Source organism: Dioscorea cayenensis, chromosome 3 (assembly GCF_009730915.1).
Source record: "Dioscorea cayenensis subsp. rotundata cultivar TDr96_F1 chromosome 3, TDr96_F1_v2_PseudoChromosome.rev07_lg8_w22 25.fasta, whole genome shotgun sequence".
Lineage (NCBI taxonomy): Eukaryota > Viridiplantae > Streptophyta > Magnoliopsida > Dioscoreales > Dioscoreaceae > Dioscorea > Dioscorea cayenensis.
Window position 1 is genome coordinate 11,239,148 of NC_052473.1, and position 21,913 is coordinate 11,261,060.

At 34.3% G+C, this 21,913-nt stretch overlaps 1 protein-coding gene across 1 annotated transcript; it reads right to left on the bottom strand.

Moving 5' to 3' along the window:
* Positions 1 to 475: 475 nt before the first annotated feature.
* LOC120250235 (nuclear-pore anchor-like) lies at positions 476 to 15,276 on the bottom strand. The gene is given in 26 exon segments (XM_039259032.1): positions 476 to 547; positions 648 to 689; positions 1,334 to 1,432; positions 1,506 to 1,640; positions 1,937 to 1,984; positions 1,986 to 2,040; positions 3,257 to 3,330; positions 3,406 to 3,449; positions 4,070 to 4,148; positions 4,283 to 4,396; positions 4,617 to 4,721; positions 4,814 to 4,954; positions 5,490 to 5,558; positions 5,626 to 5,729; positions 8,420 to 8,468; positions 9,300 to 9,392; positions 9,493 to 9,607; positions 11,287 to 11,413; positions 12,164 to 12,239; positions 12,336 to 12,425; positions 12,545 to 12,610; positions 12,691 to 12,783; positions 12,874 to 13,002; positions 13,731 to 13,829; positions 14,634 to 14,780; positions 14,848 to 15,276. Coding segments are annotated over 26 exon segments (2,571 nt in total). The 5' UTR covers positions 15,154 to 15,276.
* Between the last annotated feature and the right edge of the window lie 6,637 nt (positions 15,277 to 21,913).

Genomic DNA, 21,913 nt, shown 5'->3' on the forward strand with positions numbered 1-21,913 from the left:
AGAAAATTTTAATTTCCACAAATTTCATAAAAACAATGATAATTACAATTTAGCACCCTAGCCAAAAAATTTCCTTTCAAAATGCATTTATCATATACTATCAATGGCTTTCAAAGAAGATCAAGGGGTTTGGATTTGAGTTTAAAATATTAGGAATTTTTAGGTAATACAAAATTTAATAACTGAACAGAGTGAATGCAGACACCTAGAAGAAAATAGATGTCGATTACAGTGTGGTCTCATATTGAACTTTGAATATCATCCCTTCAACCAGAGAGAAAGTACCGTCATACAAGCGCAAATAATAGATGGTTTATTGGAATTTGAACTTCAAACGCACTAATAGAATAATTGATTATAAAAATGCTGACAGGAAGAAGAATTACATTACCCAAACAAGAAGTAAACAAAAAGCTCAAAGAAAAAAAAAAGTTAAGACAGAGAAAATGTCACATATTTCATGAAAAATAAAAAGTCAAAAAGAAGGGCATACTTCAATTCGTTTTAAATACTCTTCAAGCTTTCTCTTCTCCATACCTCTTGCATTCTGAAGGAATCATGAAAAATCAAAGAGAAAAAGCTCAGTATGCACAATTTAAAATGATAACTGGTAGGTCTATAAATCACAAAGATGGCTGCAAATGCACCTCTCGAATCTCCTCACTGCTTTGGATAGCGTCTAGGCTGGACTGCGTAAAATAAAAAAGACATACAGTTCAGTTAGACAACCAGAAAGATACACTCGCACAAACTGCATTCATCAAATGGATAAAAATGACAATATAATAGTCTCCTATTACAGCAAATAAATACTACTTTTGCCTAATAACCTCAAACAAGTCTAAAGCAACCACCAATATAAATAGAATACTAATTTCTGCGACAACATAATCCCACCAGAAATGTGTTCAAGAAGCACTTTTATGTGCAATATAGCAATTGTGCAAAATTTATCCACTCTTGTGAAAGAAAAGTTAAATTCAAACATCCCACAATCTAAAACATTCACCTCATGTAATTTAGAATCTACAATTAATTAAACAAGTTGGCGCACAGGACAAAGATGCTGGCAACTGAAAATACAAAAAGGAAACAGTAATGTTGAATTTGAGGGAAGAGAATTTTACAGATGACGCACAATAACAAAAGGTATTAATATTTGAAATAATATTAGTACATTACTGACAAATTTTATAGATGCCAAACACTGAAAGAAACGAATGGCAGAATTAAGGATGTTAATATGAGGATGAAGAAACCTTACATATAAAGAATGAAGAACAAGCAACGGAAAACCAGTAAGAATATACGAGCAAAGCCAAACAATTACAACCTGAAGACGGTGTACTCTCTCTGATAGACTACGGACTTCAGCAGAAGCTCTTTCTTCTGAACTGCTCAGAATTTCTTTTTCATGTTTTAGAATAGAAATCTGCTCACATATATCAACAATGTTAACAAAATATAAATTTTCCAAGTTTCTCATGATTATAATCCGTACAAACCTCCATAGACAGCTTCCGTGCATTATCTTCAGCAGCATTTAAAGCATCAGAACTTTCTCTAACCCTCTTTTGGTACTCAACCAGGAGGTGTGTCAGCTCCACATTACGGGCAGAAACTGCATTCGCTTCCTGTTTCTGCAAAACAAGGTGAAAAGGAAAAAAGGAATATTGAGAAATTATTAAAAACATAAAAACAATTTTCTAATACTAGTAACAAACTCTACACACATGTTGACATTAAGCAGATGCGATAAATGAGAATAATGTGGGTGCAACTGAAAAAATGAATCAGCAATGTCAAGAATATGTACCATGCAAGGGAAACTAAGCAAGAAGTTGTGTTTGCAAAGATACAGTTGATGTAAAATGGAGAAGGTTCACTCACTACAATGTAACATGACCAAAACAAAAAATAACAACAATAATAATACCTGAAGTTCAGTATCTTTGAGGAGGCTATCGAGTCGTTCTCTTGCGAAAATTTGCTTCCAAAGACATTCTGTCACGCTCTAAACGTAATGATGTAACATCATTCCTATCCAAAGGACCCAAAATACACACGAAAGTTTGAATGGTTGCACCATAATGTAGAACAGAACAAATATAATAATAATTAACAACCAAATAAAAAGGAAATGCCAGGTGCCAACTTAAATTAAATTTTTTTCACATCCTAGTTGTGTACATGAAAAAAAGGACACAGTTAAACAAAGCTGATAATTTTCAACAAAATGAGGCCAACTACTTTCATTCATTAATGCTTCCATTTAGAGTCTCTAGACTTCAGAGTCTTTGACAGGGTAAAAATAAACCAACATAAAATAATGAAACCAAAAGCAGATTAAACATCCTATCTTTAATTTGAAAAGCCAAAAGATGTTTAATTCTTGAGGCAAACAAGTTGGTATGTTCCTATAATAGTTTCCACGCATGATTTTTGAATGATTTACAGTTAAATTTGTGCACATTTACAACCATCGTATGTAGATTAATACTTCACAAGCCCAGATAATGTCACAAGCAATCATATAACTTAGTCTGTCACACAGAAAGTACTGTGATGAGCACATAATTATCATAAAACATGATATATCTGCAAGCCTAGCATTTAGCAAACAAAACTTTTTCTACCAATGTCAACACGTGATGATGGACTGATCTATTAGTATCCTTCATGAAACATTATGAATTTATACTCATGTATAAATCTAAGTTCATCTAGATGTAAGGACATATACTTCAGGCAATTCTTTTGAACTCCTTAACTGCAACCATATGCACGAATAAATATAAATAGTTATGCATTATTAGATATGGACCATATGGTAACATTTGCAAATATTAGAATGCAAAAATAGTTGCCTAGGAAAGAAACCAATTCTGGGTATCTTCATTGAGATCATCAACTGCAATGACAAACTAGAAAAGTTCTCTTGGTATCCCTTGATTACCAGAATTTTTATTAGCATATATTCCCCTTTCTCATAAGGAATTAAAAGATTAGAGAACCCATTCGGCTGCTCTATTTACATACCACATGCGTCATCACATCCACATCACTGGAATTTTCAAACTAGATATTATAACATTATCTCTTTTGTGTGTCACTCATATAAATGTATACATATTGAACTAAGAACAAATAGAAGAACCAAAAGAACAGCCATCCATATGGAGAGGGGTAAGATATCATATACTCAAGAACGAACTGGTGCAAAACTTTTCAATTCAAGCATGGAGACAAATGCTACCTCATTTTAGTCAATTCCTCTTCAAAAACTCTAGCACGGTCTGCAAGTTCCTCATGAGCTTTCTTGGACACTTCCTGAAGTAAATGCAAAAGCAAATGGAAATAAATATAGTTATAACCACTTCAAGATTAAAAAAAGATCAAAATTACCTGAGAGCCTTCCAAAAGTTGTACAAGATCCTTTTTCCCATCTTCTGATCAGAACAAAACATCAAGTAAATTAAACAAAATGTGATGCCCTCACAAGCTCATAGCTTAAACTAGAAAACATATTTCAAAGAAGAGTTAAAGGAAGTGCATTAGAGTTTGAGATTGATGTTAACCACAAAAAGGAAAAAGGGTTCATGATTGAGTACCCAACACTAGAAACTAAAAAGAAAATAAAAAGCTAGATGTAAAGCATCAGAGCAACTGCTTTAAGATTGATATCAACCACAGCGCAAAAGAAAATAGGTACAACATTAAAGTGATTCACACCAGACTTCAGGCCTCCTTGCTTGCAAAAACTTCTGAAGAAAGGATCATTCTGCTTTTTGTAAAAAATAATACCAAGGAGTCGTAGATTACATTCCACTAAAAATTTAAGCACTAAAAGTACTAATTATTGCCATTATCCAGATCTTATTATACTGTAAGAACTAAAATTCAAGTAGAGTCCCTGATTAAGAAAAAAAAAATGTTTTGAACGAATCTGTCCAAACTAAACCTAAGAATTTAAGTTTCACCCAAACAAAGTACAGATAATTTTACCTAAGAAAAGGGCAATCAACATACAAATTCTTGAAATTACAAACTTAGAAGAGGAATTTTTTACCAGGAACAGATACAAGAGATGGGTGACCAGAAACTCGCATTTTCCGCTCCTCTTCATATAATCTCTTGTACATAGCAACCTGAAAGAAAATGTTGCATATTTTTAAGAAAATAGAATTAAAACCCCAAAATCAGTGCATCAAATCATCAGTGTAGAACTCAAATAAGCTAACAACTAATCCAAGGATTGAAACTAATAGGAATAAATGCTTACAGAACTGTGAAGAGATTCAATCATGCGCCCTTGTTCCTCAGATCTTCTCAAAACAGCCTCAACCTTTGCTGAAGCATCATCAATAACTTTATGGAGCTCCATTTGTAAACCCTCCTAAACAACCACATTAAATATCTCATAACTTCATGAATCTACAAACTAACTTATGTTGTAGTGGTGACGGTAGTGCAGATGATGAAGATCAGCAATGACAATTTACACCAAAAAAAATAAATGAATAAATATTAATAACAATAACATTATGATAGCATTATGATATCACCTAAACTGCGATTTCCATTGTCACTAGAACTTGCACTAATCTAACATTCACCTTTAATTCTGAATCTTTATTTTCCACCTGGCTAGAAAGACTACGAACGGCACTTCGAAGCTTGACATTTTGCTCAACTAACTCATTTATGTCTTTAAATGTCAACTGCAAGAAGATTTGGAAGAAATTTAGTAAAAATAAGAAGAAAAAAAAGTGTTCCCAGAAAGAAGATTTTGAAGTTGATAAAAGCCACAAACAAGATGTTCTGAAATAACTCTTTCGACATCCAAGCCGGCATCAATATCAAGTGAAATTGTACTAATAGAATTATTGGCACGAGATTGAGTGGTAGCTCCACGAAGTTGTACATCTTGGCATTCCTTCAGTAGGATTGTAACCTAAATTAACAAAATTAAAAAAGTGTGTTAAATTTTGCAATACTACCAAATCAGAAAGAAGACGCATTCCTCAAGCAGAATGATCAAAATACCTACGTTCAACTAAAATTTAGAGTGGAAGGATATGACATTTAGCCATGTTCAAGAATAATTTATTTTCAGAGACAATATGCAATATCTAGAAGCAAGCACAACTGATAATGATCAATAAATTGACAAAAGAGCCAGTTGAGACATCAAAAATCATAATTGAACCGATCAAGCTAAGCGTGAAAAGCAACAGGGTTTACACAAATTAGGAAGAAACCAAAGCATGTTATAAATATATGGGTTACAAAAATCTCAAAGATGTTGTAGATCATGGTTTGCACCAAGTCAAAGCACACGCAATCACACAACAATTAATAAGTAAATAAATAAATAAATAAATAAAAGAAAGACCATGATCTTCAACATCTTTGAGATCATGGTTTGCACCAAGTCAATGCACACGCAATCACACAACAATTAATAAGTAAATAAATAAATAAATAACCTGCTTTTGCAGATCACTGATATCCTTTTCTGCAATGGTATAATCTCGATCACACCTCTTCAAGTCAGCCTGTGGGATCACCTTGTTAGATGAGTTCAAGAGAACAGAAAATGCAACATACAAAAAGGGCAAATACCTTCAACTTCCTAATTGTATTCTCAAAATTATCTTTCTCCAGAAGAGCCTGCTGCAATCTCTGATCCATCAGCGAGTAAGCCTCCAGCATTCTCTCATGTTCAGCTAAGACAAAAGAAAAAGAGAAGCCTCTCAAGATAAATTGAGGAGTATTTCCAATAATTCAACCTAGGTGTTCTATATTTATGATATTGATACATATAAATCACTAGCTTAGAAGATTTGGCACCACAGAGGCCTTGAAAGAGGAATTGCAAAGGCAACCAAGGGAAAGACGAGGAAAGGGAGAATAACCCATTCATATGACACTGGACCACAAAATTCCAAAAGTGAATGTAATTTCTGATTTTCTTATCATCAGAGCAGCGCATATACCAAAGTGTTTACTAAAACAAAATTATCAGGAGCTGTTACAAGCAAACATGGAAGGAGATATTATAATGGTTCATTAATAGCAACACCAACAAAGTTACAGAAGCAAAGATCCAAGAAAAACCATAGTAGAGTGGTATAGCCTAAGAGACAGGTTAACATTGACATTGTCTTGAACACCACATAGTTGACCATTTATTTAGGGTCCTTTGAATTCTCACATGTGTGTAGCACAAGGAGTATATCACAATACAAGTGGTTGCGGTACAGTATAAGTGCTTATACTACTATTGATTGTTTGATAATTAATGGAGAGCACAAAAAAATTATGTTCTCTATTTCATTCGCATAAATACGGGACAAAATACTACTCCCTCCGTTCCTTTTTAGTTGTCACATTTAACTAATTCACATCAATTAAGAAAAGTTAGTTAAAATTAGTTGATTACCTATGTTTAATAAAATAATCCATTACTTTCCAAAATTACCCCTATTTAAAACCCCATTAGTGGAGAATATAATTTAATACTTAGTTGATTTCGTTTTATTGAAAATTGTACAAGTACATTAAATTAAAGGGTAAATTTGGAAAAAATTATTTAATGCTGATAAGTAAAAAGGAACAGAGAAGAGCTCCAAAACATGACAACTAAAAAGGAACGGAGGGAGTATAAAATTACTATAGTACCCTTTTGTATAGTCTTATGTTGGTGTGGAATAAAAAAATTTCACAAAACTATTTTTTAAAGTTCTCTCATTTTTAATAGTGACCACTTAAATTTTTTTTTATAATCAGTAAAATTATTAGTACATAATTATTTTTTTTAGTTTACAAAATATATTAATTAATAAATATTTATAAAAAATAATTCTAGTTTTTTTAATTTCTGAAATGTTTTGATTGGTTTGTGGTCACTTATCTAGTAGTGTAATTTTTTAATTTAATTGGGGGCAAAATTGTCTTTTGGTTGTGATATCTCACAGTTAAAAAGTTATACTGTGCTTTTGGTGGGACAAGATTTTTAGAAACTTGTACTGTACTCAAATAACTTCCCGTGCTATGTTTGAAGTCTACTTGCAAACCAAACAAGGGATAAGACAGTTTGTGATGTGTTATCCCTCATTTTTCGCGTATCAAACGCATCCTTAGACCACATGAATTACAAGGCCTCATCCATGTCTCAAGGTATTCCTAATGGTTTGAGCATCATATCATCATCAGTAGTAGGATGAAACAATAGCATAAGTAGGCAACCAAGACAAATCATTCTTTAATGAAGCTACAATTTAATCATAATAATTTTTTATAGTAATAATCAGATTTCCCTATTTAGGAAAATTTTCAAACCAAGAACCAAACTGTATAAGTCATTTTTATAAGTATTTCTGCAATAGTACAGAAACCATTTGAAAAGATAGTTGCATGAGCTGTAAAACTCTTCAGAGGTCAATTATAAATCTTACCCAGCCCTAATATTGAAAAAGGCAAAAAAAGCAAATACATATAAGAAAAATATAATTATAAGATATTTTGGCATGGTCTGATGCATGATTGAAGGGAAGGATTTAAATAGTGAGATAGAGGCACACCATACTACATAGGCTTAAGACAAAAAGGTTACTGTTTGGAAGATCCAAACCATACTGATCCACCCCTTCTACACTTTCCTCTTTAGTATGATTTGGAAATTTTGGTCAAGTGACAAGAATTTAGTACCGACTTCATCAATAAAAACAATCATTAAACAAAAAAGAAAAGAACAGCTATTTTATTTGTAATGCTTCATGTGTATATATTGATTCTGAATATTCATTATTTCTCACTTAACCAAAGAAAATGAAGAAAAAAAACTAAGGAAAAACTAAAACATTACGAATGACATCATGAACATATAAATAAAAATATATACCAGGAACTAAATTTTGTCATAGACATTTTTTGAAATAATGAATGAAAACAAATCAAAAATACTAGATCTAACAACTGTTTCTGTCTAACACCATAATTTGATTATGCTTAATCAGAATATTAGTTTACAAAACTAGCAAAATATTAAACTTTCATCCAAAAGACAAATTGAATCGAGTCAGCATTGCATACTGAAGTACATCAAATGATAAAGTCAATTTCATATTTTTATCTCATGTGCAATAAATGTGGAAAGACATATTAATCCCACAAGGTATTATTCATGATGAAAGAGTTTTGATGAGCATGCTGGCATACGATATCATTCATGTCAATAAACTATCACTTGAATGAACAAAAAAAAGGGTACAGTCCAAACAATGACACTAATTAATCATAGAATAGAAGCTACTAAATAATAAATAGGAAATAAAGCCAAGACAACATTATTACATTTACATATATATTCAATGTGTAGGTGCAAGTGAGAGGAAACTAAAACATGTCAAGTCACCTCGTTCTTCGAGAATTAATTCAGCCTTCTCCTCTATTTCATGAAGAACCTGCATTGGAAAAATTAAAAAATAAATAAATAAATAAAACACAAATAACATCAATTAAAATAACTTAGAAATTCAATCTAAATGAAACTATGGACACGTAAGGCATACATACGTCAAAACTAACGTTTTAGCAACAAGAGCTTGGGCACTGTGGGAGGAAGTTTTTACCAATCTAAAAAACTCCAAGCTATACATGCTGCCTACTGTTCTTATGTTTCCTTCTTCATATATAACTTGCTCAATAATTAGAAGAAAAAAAATCAGTGGTTGATTCCATACCATGCTATGTTCTATGTCTATTAGAGTTTTGATCATGTAAGCTGCAAATCAGAAATGCACAATAGCCAATTCTTTTACCTTGTAACAACAGTAAAAGAAGAAGAAGAAGAAGAAGATTAAAAACTCAGCAGTATCACCATCAAATAACCAAAATTCTACCTTATCCTGATATAAAGCAAAACAAAGTTGGTAGAGTTTAGATGCTTTGAGCAATACTCAGCCTAAATTAATCAACTCGATGAACCAATTTACATACAACTAAGCTCTCTGGAACCAATCTAATCTTAATGACCTTGGTGCATTTTAAAGTGTCAACACATTTTAACTTTCATCCTTATGTCATACTTCAAAAGACTGCCCACTGAACTAAAGTTGGTTAAACTGACAATTAGGAACAGGAAATATTTAAACCATTTATTATGCACATAGGCAAGAGTTCACAGGGAGCAAAGACGATGATGATCTGTGGCCGAATTAAATACATATACAAAGCATCAAGCCCAATACATGCTGGAAAATATTAACTAACAGAGATTAGTGTTGATCATTTACTCGTTCTAATATGGCCTCCGAATGCTTTCGCCCCCATTTCTCATGCCGCAATGCATCAGCAGTTTCTTGGTATTTCTCATACATTTTTGCAAGCTAGCACAAGAAGAAAAAGTTTATGGAGAAATGGATATTAAATGAAATATACAGATAACGGAAAGCAAATCAGTAAAATAAGCTCAAAGATACCACTTACACTCCAACCATCCCTTAGAAGTGAAGCAGCTAAGGCAGTTCCTGAAATACCAGTGGGTATCCTGGGGACAATCATACGCTGATTATCATCATCGACCTCATCTTTATCATTCACTCTGTAAGTTAATAATAATGTCATAAGAACTATATGACACATAAACAAATTAAAGCAAACTTTAAGCATAAGCTTCAAATCTACAAGCATGAAATTAAAAGATCCCATTCAAAATGGTAGTCACTAGCATGCAGTATCAAAAGAACAATAAAGAATAATATTTATGGCATTCCTTTCAAAAGCGCATAATTCTTTCATAGCTGTAATGGGTGAGAGCACTTTATCCATATAGGACGAAAGTTTGTCCAGCATGTATTTTCTGCATGATATTGTCATAAACAATCAAATAAAAAATGCCTGAATAATAGATTGGAATTATCCCAAAATAAAAACCCTATCATGGTGTTTGGTTGTGGTTTAAATAACTTTGGAAGTTGGAACAAAGAGTTTAGAATTTGAAATTGTATTGGAGAGAGTTGAGAAACTCTTCTTCCAAGTTATTCCTAAGTTAGTATGAACTCTCATCTTGATTAATACTAATTAAAACAAGTATATTTCAACTCAAGATAAATTGATCTAATTAATCACTAATATTAATTATAGGCTAATGACTTGTGTAATTCTAGCTATTGGTTGTATTAGTCTAATGTTGTAATAGAAGATTTAATCTGTTTCCACTTCATTCTATTTGGTTCTCAATTCAAGAATAACTTGGGTTATCTCAAATTTTGCCAAGTTAAGCATGCCCTACAATCTCAAAGCTTATGTCAACCAGTAACAAAATTGATACACAGCAAAATTTAGAAACACATAAAAACATCTAAGTCACAAGTAAATATATAGACAGCCAACACAGTTAGAAATGATCATCAAATGCATTACGTCCATTGTTTAAAAAAGAACCCTCTGTTAGATGCAAATAGAACATCTTATATGGACCAATTAAAACCTAAAAGCTTAAGCTAATAGGATCGGAAACCGAATTATATATTTTTACAATCCTAATTTACCAAATTAACTTATATGGGACTATTGGTTACTTTACTAAATTTGCCATGCTTTGTGTTTCAAAATGAATCCTTGTAAGTAAAAGAGGTAGCAATTAAAAGGAATGAGTAAAAAAGAAAGAGCCTATCATTGAAGTCAAATGGTGCTTCTAAATTCAATTCAGCATGTCACATACATTCTATTCATAATGTCGAGTTTTGACTGATAGAATGCTCTATATGATAATAGATATGATGCAAATGTCTATATAATGTTGCTTACCATCACATTTCACTCTTTATCAAGTTCAATTTACAAGCCTCCTTTCATGGATTTAGTTGATAAACTAATCAGGCATATGAAAACTAACTTGCGCCACTACACCTTTATAATAATGTACAGAATGAGGGTTATCTATTCAACCGAACAACCTAAGAATGAGTTTCTTGCCAACTTTTCTATGCAACACCTTCCATTTCTTCTTTAATGTTAATAAAAACAGGATCCTGCTTAAATACATAACTTTCAAAATAAAGAAAAGGAAATAATCATAGAAATTACTTTAATGTTACAAACAATTTGTGATTGTAGAGCCTCAGAGAATTTTTCATGCATAGAAGTTACTTGTGAAAAGCTTATAATTCAGAGTCTAAATAAGAAAATAAAGAAATCCATTTTCTTCAATTTAAGCAAAAAAAGGGAATAAAATATACAAAATATATATATATATATATAGATTGTTGTGGGACATACAGCTTTTCAACATTAGAGTCAACTTGATAGCTGGAAATTGGAAGAAGACTTAGTTCACTGCCCTTCCTTGCATTCTCAATCTCAACTTCGCATTTCTCCAGCTTGTCTTTTAAGGAAGCAATCTCCTGTAGCCAACAATCAATGAAGACACAAGTTGGAAGGTGCATCAGGCAGATAATAATATTATACTCTCCAGGCACATTCAAACAAAAAAAATATTCTCACATACATGCAGGATTGCCACATAGTTATACACGATTCTTGTGAAGTTATTCAGATGAAATGCAAGAAACTTTTTGCCATTCATTTCTTGTTCAAATTTATGAATAGGGCAAAATTTAACATTACCAGACGTACAATTCCTGTTTCTCATTTTAACTAACAATATGCGCAAGCAAGAGACAATATAAGATTAATATATCTTATTTTTCATTTAATACAGTTTTTTTCTCATCAGATCCTAAATATGTAGTAATTGAATATTTCAAAAAAAATAATAATAATAACTTGTTGTACAATTATTATCCGCCGTGCAACAGCACTACAAATTACAAATTTGGGTTACTACTTTCTACATAAATATTTGCCAGCTCATTTATCATTGATTGCAATACAGAGGATTTTTCTCAAACAAGAGGACTTTCGGTGGTTTTTCACAATTTTCCACTGAATTAAATGAACTGACCATATGTCATCAATGAAACATGCACTCGTGCATGATACACCATTCGAAGGCAATATTTTTTTTAGAAAATAAAATTAAAACGAAATTGAGTATAGGAATAGTAGAGCTCTTATATCAAGTCCATTACTGGCACTTGGTTGAACACATCTGACCTAAAACCAACCAAGAACAGCTAATAATAATGCAAACCTTTTCCACAATCTTTCCTGATGGATACTTCCTTTTCAAGTTTTTCTTTGAAGTCATTTTCAACTTGGTTAAGATGAGTCTGTGTCAATGAAAAATAAAAACCAAAGATAAGATGATAGCATAAAAGCAAAATACTACAGCTATACTACATTACTAATAAAGTAAATCCACTAACTTCCAGTGCTTTTATCACACCCTCAAGCTCTCCGGCTTTCTTGGACCATTCCTCAGAGCTTGCTTTGTGTAGTTCAACTAGTCGAGTAACCTTGGAAGAACCAGGAAACATCAGATTGGTAATGGGAGATAATTGAAAAGCTGAATGAAAAACACTGAATTATTGAACTCATTCACACAGGCATTTCAAAAGATTTTTATAATACTCACAGTTGAAAGCTCAACAGCCAACCTCTCCTCATTATTAGCAGCAGCATCCTTTGATAAGTGTAAGTCCTTTAATTGAAATATAAAAGCCTTAAGGGGTCATAAAAGCAGCATATGAAAAACATATCCAAAATGAAATGGGAATTTACTTCTTCCAGAGATGTCAGTTTTCCTTCCAGTTCATGGACTCTATCTTTGCTCCGCTTGTACAAATTAGAAGAATCATCCAATTGTTTTTCAAGCTGAAAAATGTAATAGACACTAGTTAATCAAAAACTCTGGGAATCTATTATATAATAGTTCTACAACATATTCCAATTAGTGTAACTTACATCAGCAATCTTAGCAGACATATCAACTTCAACTTCCATATGTTTTTTCCGGAGCTCAATGAGGCTATTAACCTTGGTATTTAATTCTTCATTAAGCCAAGCATTATGCTTTTCAATCAACTCTTTCTCCTATTGTAAGATATAAAAAGGAAAAATTAACAGGTCAGATGAAGCAGATAAAAAACAAAGGAAACATTCAATAAATATGGACTAACATCATCATTAAGTACCAAAAAAAGGAACACATTTATTAGGAAATGAAAAGCATATAGTTTATACAACAGAAATTGTACAACAGGAAATTGTAACAGAAAATTAACCCAATAAAAAATAAAAAATCCACTGACTTCCCTCTCAAAAATCAAATAATTACACTGAAATATCAACTACTGTGGCCTACTATATTTTTACATGGAATAGATGACACAAACTGAAGAAATCACAATTACTAAGACACTAAGACACCAAGAATAAACAATTAGATGTTAACCATCACAGTTTTTAACAATTGCACACAGAATTTATGGTTTATAAAACATTTCTTCTACACAAACATTTACATGTTGAGTCCACAAGATATTTTGAAGATGACTATAAATAAATTCAGGTTGCATATGAGACACACTTTTCAAATCAAAAGATTTAAAGTAAAACAAATACATAAATAAATAAATTTGGTTTGTGTGTAATTTCCTTAATCAGCACAAAAGGAGAGCAAGCTAACAGAATCCTTTAGACATGGAGAAGAATGAGTACTACTATGGCACAAAGCAGAAAAGGTAATTATTAGAACTACTAGAAAAATACAAGATTAACAGCTGCCTAAGTTAAAAGTCTGGGAGTAAATGAATATTCACCTGGGAAAGACGTTCACATGTCGCACGACATCGTGACAGCTCTGCTTCATTCTCATGTATAATAGCTGCCTTTGATGTTGTACTCTCAGTCAAATCAACCTTCCTCGTAATTTATGAAAGAGGCAAGATTTTAGGATACATAGATATATATAGACAGAAGCACATATATGCCATCTGGCATCCAATTGGTTACACGTAATGTTATTTGAAAAGTCTAGAGAAGTAGCCAATGGGTAAGAGTCCACAGTCAAAATAGTGTTGATCTTTGTCCCATTTATCTTCTTAATTTCATTATATGTTATAATTTACACCATTAGAATGGTGAGTATCCTCATCTCGAAATAATATTTAAGTTCACATTCAAATTAAATATGCTTTCCTTCAAAGAGTCAGAAAATGATCCCAATATGATCACCCAAACAAGTGACCACCCTCACTGCAACTTCAAAACAGAATACTCAGATTCATACTGAGGGCATCCATGTTGCTACATGGTTCCTGACAACAAGGTCTGAAACAACAAATTTCACTCTATAGTAACCTTTTTATACAAACTGCAATGTGAGACAGTAAATTTTACAGGGCATTGAGAAACAGAAATTTCAAAGAAAAAGGGAAAACTGTTCATTACAATTCATTCGAATGAATGAAGTAGGGAAGCTAAGGTATCTACATATATGAAAGATTACTTTCATGTCCTCCCACCATTCTCCATATTTTCCCAATATTTGCCTTAGTAGTTTCAGCCAAAACAAAATACATAACCATGCTTAAAAAAGAAAGGGAAAAAAAAAGGACCTTTAGTAGAAAGCAGCTCAGCACATTAAGCAAAATTTCATAAAATCATAAAGTATCAGCAGGTAAAACAAAGAAACCATCTTGGATTAAGAAGAACAAACTCACAATCTTTTCCAGGTAGCTTTGTATGGTAGCGTTTCTCTCGCTAATCGCCACATCCTTCTGAGCAACTAGTTCGAGCAACTGCCGCTTCGACTTGTGTAACTCCGATACTTCCACATTCATCCTTTCAATTTCACCATCTTTTCCGATCTGCGAACCAAGCCCAATAAACATAAAATCCAAAATCAACAAGCAGAGGGGAAGATCGATAACTCACAGCTTTAAGATGAAGCTGATGCTTTTCCGCCCTAGCCTCGGCGAGCTCTGAGAGATGCCCCTCGGCCGAAGCAGCAAGCTGCGCGTTCTCCGCCTGGAGGCGACACAGGTCCGAGGACAGAGCTGCGTACTTCTGCTCAAGAAGCGCGCATGTCTGCTCGGCAGCAATGGAGGCAGCATCCGCCTCGGCGCGCACCGTGTCAAGCTGCCTCCGGAGCTCGATGATGAAAGCATCAGCGCGCTCCGCCACAAGCGACGGATCGCGAGAGCAGAGCCGAAACTCTTCCTCGGAGAGGAAGAGCGGCATGATCGCCTTCAAGCTTCGATCGATGATCGGAGAATGATCGGAGAAGCGTAGGGTTTCGAAAACCAGTGAGACGGGGGAAAGGAAGGGCGAGAGAAGAGAGAGACGCGATGCGGGTTTTATTGGCGGTGGCGGTGGTGCTGAGTCGGCTTGAAACAAGTTATTGTTCATCCGTCACCGTTGATCTGAAAATAGGCTTATGGACGGCTGTGATGTTTTTGGGTGAAAAATGGATGGAAGAAATGATGATAAAGGTTGTTATTGTCGTGCTTTATTCTGTTTGTATTTAGTTAGATTTTTTTTTTAACTTTGGAATGGTTTAATTTTTATTGCTATCTCACCAAAAAAAATTGCATTTTAATTTTTTTATTTGAGAAATAATTATTAAATGGTTTGAAGAATTAGTTTTTATATTTAAGTTTAAAAATATTTTTCTAATGAAAAACATATCAAAATTCTTTGGCCAAGTGGGAGAAAATTTAAAACCCAAATTTTTTCTACACCTATTTAGTCTCTAATTTTGTGAGGGGTGTTTAGTTCATGGAAGTGCACTTCCAACTAGACCTGACCGCGGTTCGGTTCAAACCGTAGAACCAAACCGAAACCATCACTATTGGAACCGAACCAGAACCGTAAAAAAGGTTTCGATTCCAAACCAGAACCTTGAACCGGAACTTTAAGGTTCCGGTTAATGTTCTTATGAGTTGAAAACCAGAACCTGAACCGAACCGCTGGTTCCGGTTCTATTTTATTTTTGTAAATAAAAAATATATATAATATAATTTTTTTATATATTTTAATTAATTGGAATTAAATTATTTAGAATCGAACCAGAACCGGAACCTTATGACTATGGTTCGGTTCCGGTTCTATAGTTTATAAAACCGGAACCGACGGTTTTGAACTGAAACCGAACCGGAACCGAACCGTGGTCAGGTCTACTTCCAACTCACTTCCGCATGTTTTTTTCATGAAATTGATAATAAAAGTGAGAAGTGGGACTACTATAATGACCATTTTCACTGTTTTTTTACTTCCATTAAAAAGATCCAAAACATCCGTAAAATTATGGGTTGTTCTAGTGCCACGTGTGTACGGACCATGCTCTCACTTGCTCCGGCAAGGCTCATACACGCTCCTGCTTTTCTTAACAACCTAGCCACTCTACAACAATGAAGTAAAACATTCTCCGAAAAGATGTTATCATGATTCACTTATTATAAGAAACCTTAGTTTCCTCTTATTCTATATCCCCTTCCTTATTTGCCCCTAAATAACATATTTGTCACACTCATCTTCATATGATTTATGAGGCCAGGTTATAAGAGATGTAGCCACGTCTTTCCTTTTTCCAACATTTTTTCAAGTTTCTTTGACATGGCTAAAAGTCGAGTAAAAATTTGACGTGATCATTGTACTATGTCTTTTTTCCACTTTGATCACTGAATTTTAATTTGTTCTTTTCAGTCACTCTATACTGATTCTCTTTCACCGGGAGGTCATCCATAAGAATCTAATCAATTTTAGCTGAGGTGGTCACCGGAAATACACGTCATCTATTAAACTAAGGTTATTTAATCTAGGCTAGCTTGGACACGTCACCAAGGGGGCATGTCAAAGTTAATATTAGCCATGTCACCATCCAACTAATCACTAGCAATCCACCGTAGTCAGCTACTTTCCCTTCTCTTGAGAGACACCACACCCACTCTCGATCCTTGCATCTGAAATTAGATATTCTTCACTGGTGGACCCTCCTTCACCTGCGAGATCTTCCTTCACTGGCAGGGAAATGAGCATGGAAGGGTGGAAGGAGGAAGAGACTAGGGCACTACAGCAGTCGAGATCCACCCAATCGAGCATGGGAGAGAGAGGAAAGTACCTGCCCAACATCATCGGTAGCATCATTCGACCAAAGAAGCGGGAGGAGAAAAGATCATCTAGGGCCCATAAGATTTTTTCTCTAAGGGCAAGGAAGAAGAGCAAGCTTTACTCCCGGACGCATCATTTTTGTTTTTGCTTTTGTTTTTGGTTTTTTTTTTTGGGTAGCAGTGGATCTTGTTGAGAGTTGAATCCATGAATGAAAACTACAATGAGAATGGAACTTTTGATTTAAGTGTTCTTTTTCTTTTGTTCTATAGCACAGTGTAGATTAATGATATAACGTCTAATTAATTTTTTATTAAGATTCTATTTTTTTACTGAAACAAGCTTCCTTATAATGAACAACCTTATGTATTACAAGAAAATCTGCAATTTTTTCCATAACATGCTAAACAATGGAATAATGAATAAACACATCAAGAAAGGAGCTTAATATTTAAATAAGTTTTCATTCTGTCATAAACACAAAAGTAATACAAAATTGGTGCACATATCACAACCTGTGCACACATAAATTTGTTTGTTGCAGACCTGTAGGTTGCTTTGATTACATGGTCCAATGTTTCACACAGGAAACCTGATAAAGTTCAAACAAAACAAAGTGGACAAGGTCCCACTAGTCCCTGGCAGCATTCAAAAGTAAGAAAAAAAATACAAAATTTGAAGCATCACTTCCTTTGAGGTTATTTTTTATGGTCTTGTAGACCCACTACTTCCTCCAGGACCTGGTGGAAGCCACACCTTCCTTTTTTTTCTCCCCACAACTTTGTTGTTACCTTCAAAATTTTTATGCAGTACTGATCCTCGCAACACAGGATTTATTGCTGGAAACTGCTTCCTTGATTGACTTTTGGATAGGTATTGTCTTTTTCTTCTTCTTGTAGTCAATCTTTGCATATTTGAGACAGCCCCAACTACTAATGACACTCCCTCTGCAATTGACAATCCAGCTGGAGTTGAAGGTGCGAAGGTAGGTTGATCACCTATGCTATTGATCTATAATGTTCAAAGAGGCATTAGTTAGTTAGTGTTCCGCTGAACAATATTGGATGAATGTGATGTCAGTAATTTTACCTGGCTCATTGGTTCTTATACTATGCTTGTGTGTGCTTGAGGATTCTGAATTTTTTTAACTAAATTGATGCATACTTGTGATATTGATGAAGTTGCCTTTAGTTCCATCTTTGACAGGATTCTGGTCTAAGATTGGTAGGTTTAAGAGGTTGTGAACAGGTATGTAACACTAGGTTGTGTTAAAAAAAAAGGTTGATACTTTTAATTTTCATTGAAGCATTGTTTTGTGAAGAGACTGTCACATACCTTTGAATTTTCTAGAGCTGATAAATTTCCATCTACTTGAGGACTCTGTCTTTCAGTATAAAGGCTTGGTAGAATGTGAACATGCACATCAAGGAACTTCAATATGCCATGGCATAACAAAAGGAAAAATTAGCTTCATCAGTGAAAGTGGTGCCAACAACTCAATGAAATTAATTTTAGCAATATACCTATGGCATTCATGTTACACGTGGTACTCTTCCATGGATGTTGACAGGTATGTTAATTATCTTTAGCTAGACAAAGTAAATGTAAAGTACTTACCACTGTATATATCATGTTAACATATTCACACAAAAAAACTACCTGTGAAAGTGGTTCCTGAGAAGTACTTAGCCTACCATCTGAAACCCTAGTTTCACTGTTGTTCCTCATTTGATCAGCCTTGTCATTAACAATGAATTAGACCATGATAAGTTGTAACAGTGGTTCTTGATCATATCATGTACATACCTCAATGAAATGCTCCTGTAGGACCTGAAGATCAATGTTCTCCATGGGGTTCCTATTCGGTGCTAACTTCCTGCCAAATTAAAAAAAAAAGTATCATAATTCATTCATTGACGTGTGAGAAACACTTTAATATAACGAGTTTGAGTTTTGTAAATATGTTCACAGCAGTCTGTGTCCCCCCAATATGACTCTGGTTTTTGTCCACATACACAATGCATACTTAGGTAAATCCACAAAAAAGTAAGATTTAATCAAAATTATAGGTACATTAAAACCATTACTTACTTGTACTCTATAGGATCTCCTGTTGTGGGCTAAAACTCCCGTAGATGTTGCATTTGATTGTAATCCCTTTTCTACTAACTTTCCCCTTAGTCAAGCCAATGTCTTCTTCAATTGGATCCTTTCTCCTGAGCAATGGTTTCTCGCTCATCTTTTTGTTTGCTAGCTCAGGTGGTATCATGGGACCTTTGTGGACTCTTGGGCCAACAATTGGAGCTTTGGGTTGGGTGTAGGATGTGGTCATAAGTTGCTAGGAATGTACTAACCCTATAACAGTCATCTAAGTAGTCCTCAGTTTTTTTTGTTGTAATATAGATCATCTAAGTAGTCCTTGGTGTTTTTTGTTGTAATATAGAGATGATATTGCATGAGGACATGGGATACCTGTCATCTGCCATCTCCTACAAGTGCAAGATTTCTCACCACAATCAACAATGAACTACCTATTTGTATATACCTGGTATTTATGACTACCTTTCCAAGTTATCTTACATGACCAGTTAAGTTGTTTAGTTTTTTTCCAACTTATTGAGAATCTTAGGGTATGTTCTTGACAAACTCAGTGTGTGTGTGTGTGTGTGTGTGTAGATAAATAAGGTTAAGTCTATGAATACCGCAAGTATATGGGTTATCAAGTAATACCTCGTGGGTGAGCAAGAGGGTCATATTCCTCAGAAAACGGCGAGATGCTCCTATTACTTCTTTTTCACTTAATCAATAGTTTAAACATCTACGGTGTTTCATAAGTTTACTTCTACAAAATTTATTAAATAATACAATTAAGGATTGTTAAGTGCAATTGGAAGGAGTTTTGGAGATCGTATGAAAATTCTCTTAATGATTACTTGTGAAATAACATTAAGGTGCGATGATTTAATCTAGTATTAAACTGGGGGAATTCAAGGGCCTACTAGTCCCAATCTCTTGGCAACCAGGTCTAAACACTAGGAACTTAAAATGGAATCTCTTCCACCTCAGCCTCCTATACCCACCTTAAGTTCAAGAACTCCACTAGAAGGGCTAATCAAATCCTAATCTAAAAATCTAATCAAAACCTAATCCAGAGATCTAGCAATACCTAATCTCTTAAAGCATGCATAGATCAAACAGAACATGGGTCTTCTAATGTGTGAGCATATCTTCCTCATCCACATCGGCAATATATCATTAAGTAAACATGTGATGATTCACAAAAGACTTGAAAGAATAATGAATTGGCAATAAAGAATCACAAGTAACAATCAATATAAATTTACATGAAATTCCCCTCGAATTGGGGGTCTCTAATGGATATACAAGTATTAATCAATGAATAGCAATCATCTAAAGGAAATAAATCAAAAGAATTCCTAGACTAACTCCCTCTAATATGGTCTCCGATGGTTGAGGTTGAGTAGATCTAAGATCGTCAAGAGAATGCCGAATCTCTTCGCGTGCACTCCACTATTAATGTACGTTAAATCTTCCTTGGAGAACTCATTGGAATCAGCTAAAATCTAGATGGAAATCATCTCCAACCACAAGGGTCTCCAGAAATCTGGCTGCCTCACCCAAATTCGATAAAAAAATCCCCCCTCTGATTGTAAACCCTAGGGTTTTTATAATATTGGGTCCACCATGACCTGACCACTGGCATTGTGATACCTGTGGTGAGTAAGTTGTTGCTTGGGCTCCAAGTTGCGTCCTGCCACGGTCTTCTTTGGGCATTGTGTGGATGGACCACAGTCGTGGTGATCTCACAACGGTTATTATAAAGGCTGTTGTAACTTTTATGTTATTCTCAGTGATTCCACACTACCATGGCTTGATAATGACAATGATGGGAGTGAACAACGGCCATATTGAGATGTCACCACGGTCGTTGTGAGGTGAGGTGATGCTCTGATTCAGCAAGTTAGTTTATTTTTCTTCGAAACTCCCTCCTCCTCGTATTCGCTTCTTTGGCCCTAAAACAGAATAAAAGCTTGTGGTGAACGAAAGAATGAAATTATATACTAGTTTGGTGCTAAACATGTCCAATCTTATGCTAAATGTAGTATAAATGATATGAAAAATACGCACTTTTAAGCTTTTATCAGTTCTCTTTTAAATTCTGGTCATAAATTGTGTTCTTATTAATAAGTGCTTGAGTAAATATATTTATTTATATGTTTTACATGCATTGAGCATATTTTTGTCATGCTTTATGTCTCATAAATTGTATTTGGTGTTTATTTGTGCAAATAGGTTATGAAGACCTTGAGAGAAGAAAAAGAAGAAAATGTAGGTTATAAAGACACCTTTTGGAGGTTTTGTGCAACATAAGGATCAAGGCACAAGAGGAGCTCATACACATGGGGGAGTGCGCCAACTTTCAAGAGAATTCAAACTAGATTGTGAGTTGGAAGGGGACAAAGGCAGTCACACTCCTATTTCCTAACTTGTGTGAAGAATTTAAGAGCCTTATTAATAATAATTAGATGACGAGAAGCCTCATAACCTACCACGTGGACGTGTGCCCGTCCATGTGGCCTTAAGAGAAGAGTGTTGGAGCCTTGTTTACGCGATCGGGTAAAATTTTCACCGGTCATGTGGGCAATTCTGCAGCCCACACGGGCGCGTGGAGGCTCACACGATCGCATGGAGGCACATGACAAACACTGGTTTTGAGTATAAATAGTCCTTTTGCCCTATTTTTTTGTTAACTTTTTGATGGCTTTTGGAAGGCGAAGTGGCAAGGCTTTGGAAAGAAGGTCTTTGGCGAGTTTGGGGGACATTCTTCACCAACTTTTATAGATTTCTTTTTCATCATAGCATTAAGGAAGCC